Below are 5,000 nucleotides of genomic sequence, written 5' to 3'. Positions count from 1 at the left end.
GCGTAGCAGAGCATCACGCCTGCACTTCACACACACACACACACACACACACAAACACACACACACACACACACACACACACACACCCTTATTTATGTATTTATTTCCAGCTCTTCCTGCACTGCACACACACAGCTTTCACACTCAGTTCCCTGATTCAGCAGACAGTAAACTCTGTCTCCTGCACTCCGTCTTCACACACACACTGATGCTGATTGGTTGGGTTTAATTAGGGATGAATAATTATGAATTATTTAAGATGCACAATATCCATATGCACACATTTACATCTCAGCGTTATTATCAGATTATTATTATATGTTTGTTGTGTTGATTTAGTCTTGTTTTAGTCATTCATTCTCCTCCAGCTTAGTCCCTTTATCATCAGGGGTCGCCACAGCAGAATGAACCGCCAACTATGTTTTACACAGCAGATGCCCTTCCAGCTGCAACCCACTGGGAAACACCCATACACACTTATTCACACACACTCATACACTATGGCCAGTTTATTTGATCAGTTCCCCTATAGCGCATGTGTTTGGACTGTAACCGGAGCACCCGGAGGAAACCCACACCAACACGGGGAGAACATGCAAACTCCACACAGAAACACCAACTGACCCAAACTTGAACCAGTGACCTTCTTGTGGTTTGGCCACAGTGCTGAGCACTGCGCCACCGTGATGCTCATTCCATCAGTGCTTCCTCTTCAAACTCAACACTCTTACTGAAATGACCCGATAAAGACCTTTAGTGTCATCTATATTGATCATTTCTGCAGCTTCACAGAGAGCATCAGCATGTGTGCTGTAACACTCGTCATTCTTACTTCTATTGCTCAGTTATAAAATCATAACGCTTAGGTTTGTTTTCTGAACTTTAACCTCATTATTTATGTCAAATAACCCAGTGTTGTGTGTGTGTGTGTGTGTGTGTGTGTGTGTTAACATGAGCATGAGTGAACACCATCTTCATCTTCTCCTGCTGCTGTTTTAATGAATGCTGATGAAGACGATGATGATGAATCAAATCACTTTTATTGTCACATCAGTGGCAGAACGTGTGCTATGATCAGTGAAAAGCTTAATGATTGCTGAAGATCCTCCTCTCTGCAGTCTTCAAACAGGTCCTGTAGTGTGTGTCAGCTCTCCACACACAGTAAAGCCCTGCTGACTGTAAAGTACAGCCTTTATTCTGCAGAAACTCTGATTCATTTGAGTCTGGCTGGAATAAACTCAATGTTGTTTATAAATAATGTAAAACTGCTGTGCTTAATATTATTCACCCCCTTCCAGAACAAACCACTGTTATACAATGACTTGCCTAATTACCCTAACTTTACCCTAATTACCCTAGTGAAGCCTTTACATGCCACTGTAAGCTGAACACTAGTGTCTTGAAGAATATCTAGTCTAATATTATGTGCTGTCATCATGATGAAGAGGAAACACATCAGCTATTAGAGATGAGTTATTAATATGAGGTGCCGTATAGGATTTAAATCAAACGTTGCTTATCAACACATACATAAAACACGTGTATATACACCTATAAATTACTCGCATATACACCTATACTACTGAATGTTCAAAACAACATGGATGAAACTTGTGTATATACATATAAACTTGACGCATGAATACACCCACATACACACGCGCATACATATAAACTCGATCCTAACATAAACACCCACATTAACACACGCACATACATATAAACTTGCTGCATGCAAACACACCTATACACACTCGCATATACATATAAACTTGATCAATGCATATACACCCATAAACTCTCACATAAGAATATAAACTTGATGTTTGCATAAACACCCAAATGACACTTGTGCAAACATACAAAATAAAATTCACAAACATATATATACAGTTAGATGTGTATATACATATATGCAAGTGATTTCATATGTGTGTCTGCATGAATTTCACAGTAAAAGGAAGTTATTTCACTTTAAAAGGAAGTCGTTTAATTTCAACGTAAAAGTCCTTTGAGTGTAATGAACAAGATTATTATTTGTCATGAATCAGGTTATTGCAAACCTTAAGAAACAGAAATAATGTGATTAATAGAGGAATTACATCTGTTGAATTATGAAAATAGATTATGCTAATTCTAAAAAATAAATAAATAAAAAGGTAATGCAAAGGAATGCTCCTGCAAAATTAAAGGTTTATTATGCAATTAAATTATTGGAAATGGTATTATGGTTTAATAAATATAAAGTTGCTTAAGTAATCATTTTGAATAAAATATGTTTGTCTAATATTAGTTTTTTATGTTTGTTTTATTATTGGTGTCACTGTTCGTCAAGGGTTATGATACACACTTATGTCCAGTAGGGGGCAGGAATGCACTTAAGTGGGTTTTCCTGTCACCAATAAACAGGCAAATGCACCAAAATGCTGGATGCCAGCTGCTGTAAAAATATTAGTAGTAGTTATTAAACACAAAAGGAGTGTCCAGATAATATATATAGCTTTTCCATGGAGGTTAACTTGACCAACATGATGAGCAGAGACTTTTAATCAGCGTTTTTTTTTTTTTTGTATATGCTGAATAATTAACAATCAAAATGATACCAAAATCTTGCAATTTTGACACCCACATTGTAAAAACATAAAAAAAGCATAATAATTATAAAAATGTAAAAAACAAAACAAGAAGACTAGGCTACATTAACATTTGCAATAGAATAGAGGAGTTTAGTTTGAGTATACATTTATATTTATAATTCTGGTTGCTTTTTGAACGTCCTTTAAGGGTTCTCTCAGTCCATTTATATTTGTGTATGTAATGACCTAATTAAATGAAAAGTTTTTAAATAAAAATATTTCTTATTTTGAATAGTCTATTTATATAGACTCATATTTTATATAACATATGTTCATAATTTAACATATTTAATCCCTCTATTAATCACATTATTTCTATTTCATAAGCTTTGCAATAACCAGATTCGTGATAAATGTTTGTGAATTTTATTTTTTTTTTTTGTGTGTGTGTTTGCGTGAGATGTTATAGGTGTGTTTGCATGCAGTGAGTTTGTGTATGTGCGCGTGTTGTTGAGGGTGTATATGCATAGGCCGAGTTTATATGTATATGTGAGTATGTATAGGTGTGTTTGCATGCTGCGAGTTTATATGTATGTGCATGTAAATGTGGGTATTTATGCGAGAATCGAGTTTATATGTATATGCAAGTGTGTATAGGTGTGTTTGCATGCAGCAAGTTTATATGTATGTGCGTGTGTTAATGTGGGTGTTTATGTTAGGATCGAGTTTATATGTATGCGCGTGTGTATGTGGGTGTATTCATGCGTCAAGTTTATATGTATATACACAAGTTTCATCCATGTTGTTTTGAACATTCAGTAGTATAGGTGTATATGCGAGTAATTTATAGGTGTATATACACGTGTTTTATGTATGTGTTGATAAGCAACGTTTGATTTAAATCCTATACGGCACCTCATATATTAACACTGTTATGGAGCGCTATCCTGCTGGAGAATTGTCCCTCTCCTGTGGTTTGTAATGTAATGGGCAGCACAGATGTCTTGATAACTCAGGCTGTTGATGTTGCAGATCTCTCGCACACCCCCATACTGAATGAACCCAAACCATGATGTCTCCTTCACCAAACTTGACTGATTTCTGTGAGAATCTTGGTCCATGCTGGTTCCAGTAGGTCTTCTGCAGTATTGGTGATGATTGATGCAGATCAGCAGATGATCCAGCAGAGAAATCCACCTTCTGACACTTTCACACATCGGGAAGGGCATCCGCTGAGTGAAACATATGCCGGGTAAGTTGGCGGTTCATTCCGCTGTGGCCACCCCGAATAAATAAAGGGAATAAGCCAAAAAGAAAATGAATGAATGAGGTTTAAACAGTAAAGCAATGATGAGCGAGTGCTGTGATGCATGACTCTGCACACAACACAAATTAAAGAGGTGAACTGACCCAAACATCTACAGAAACCATCAGGAATACACGAGAAGAGACTGATCATCTAAATAAACACAACACATGTACATTATTGCCTCTTTCTGTCTTCAATAATCCTCTCTAAACAGGAGACTGCAGCAGGTTTACTACTCAAAGCCTTTATTCCACACACACACACTGAACCCACTCAGTTACTGCACATCAATGTTGAGTATAAAAGAGTTTTCTGGTGATTGTCACGGTGTGTGTGTGTGTGTGTGTGTGTGTGTGTGTGTGTGTGTTCAGAGTTTGAAGGCGAGTGTCAGGCCGTCGCCCACACTGAGCATGCTGAGGCTGACCCGCGTGTCTCTGTGGATCTTCTGGTTGAGTGTGTGTATGCTGATGGAGTCCACATCGCCCTCTGCTGGACACAGAACACGCCCGCTCCACAGGACCTGAAGGAGAACAGGCAATCAGAACACACACACACACACACGGGCACTACTGCTCATCAAACACCCAGAGGACCTGAAGGAGAACAGCTGATTGGAGGTGTGTGTGTGTGTGTGATGTGACGGGTGTGAGCTGGTTGTACTGTCTTAATGTGGTTTATGAGGACGTGCTGGAGTCTCCGTCATTCAGAACACTTCACACATCACGAGTCTCTCTACACAGAATAATCACAGGTGTGTGTGTTTGAGGATGGGTTAGGGGAGCTTTTCACTGTATTAAATACGTTACAGTGTGTGTGTGTGTGTGTACACATGACTGTTTGTGTGTGTTTCTGTGAGTTTAAATGACTGTGTGTGTATGCATGTTTGTGTGAATTTAAATGTGTGTGCGTGTGTGTGTGTCTGTGTGTGTGTGTGTGTGTGTGTGTAAGTATAAGAGAGAGTTTAAATGTTTGTTTCTGTGAGTGTCAATGATGGTGTGTGGGTTTAACTGAGTGTGTGTGTGTGTGTGTGTGTGTGTGTGTGTGTGTGAGAGAGAGTGAGTTAAAATGTGTGTGTGTGTTTCTCACGTTATCGATGGCGATGATTCCTCCTCTTC

At 38.4% G+C, this 5,000-nt stretch overlaps 3 protein-coding genes across 10 annotated transcripts in view; 2 read left to right on the top strand and 1 right to left on the bottom strand.

Annotated features, from left to right (window-relative positions):
• The window catches only part of LOC141376901 (non-selective voltage-gated ion channel VDAC2-like), a 10,070-nt gene extending 6,013 nt beyond the window's left edge, over nt 1-4,057 (top strand). For both annotated transcript variants that reach the window (XM_073919051.1, XM_073919049.1), the window contains exons 10-11: nt 1-1,481; nt 3,505-4,057. The exon at nt 1-1,481 is cut by the window's left edge and continues 89 nt beyond it. In XM_073919051.1, the coding sequence (XP_073775152.1) occupies nt 1-6 (6 nt within the window). In that variant the 3' untranslated portion in view covers nt 7-1,481; nt 3,505-4,057. The remainder of the gene's footprint in view (nt 1,482-3,504) is intronic.
• The window catches only part of zgc:175139, a 28,934-nt gene extending 24,872 nt beyond the window's left edge, over nt 1-4,062 (top strand). Inside the window, 1 exon segment of the mRNA NM_001114902.1 lies at nt 4,029-4,062. The gene's annotated coding sequence lies outside the window, so the exon portion shown is untranslated.
• A 46-nt stretch (nt 4,063-4,108) lies between these two features.
• LOC101884692 (catechol O-methyltransferase domain-containing protein 1) overlaps nt 4,109-5,000 on the bottom strand; it is a 9,398-nt gene continuing 8,506 nt past the window's right edge. For all 7 annotated transcript variants that reach the window (XM_073919054.1, XM_073919055.1, XM_073919057.1 and 4 more), the window contains 2 exons: nt 4,972-5,000; nt 4,109-4,405 (listed from right to left, as the gene is read on the bottom strand). The exon at nt 4,972-5,000 is cut by the window's right edge and continues 105 nt beyond it. In XM_073919054.1, coding sequence (XP_073775155.1) covers nt 4,253-4,405; nt 4,972-5,000 — 182 coding nt within the window. In that variant the 3' untranslated portion in view covers nt 4,109-4,252. The remainder of the gene's footprint in view (nt 4,406-4,971) is intronic.

This window comes from Danio rerio, chromosome 12, assembly GCF_049306965.1.
Source record: "Danio rerio strain Tuebingen ecotype United States chromosome 12, GRCz12tu, whole genome shotgun sequence".
Classification (NCBI taxonomy): Eukaryota; Metazoa; Chordata; class Actinopteri; order Cypriniformes; family Danionidae; genus Danio; species Danio rerio.
This window is presented reverse-complemented; position numbering and strand designations above follow the sequence as displayed.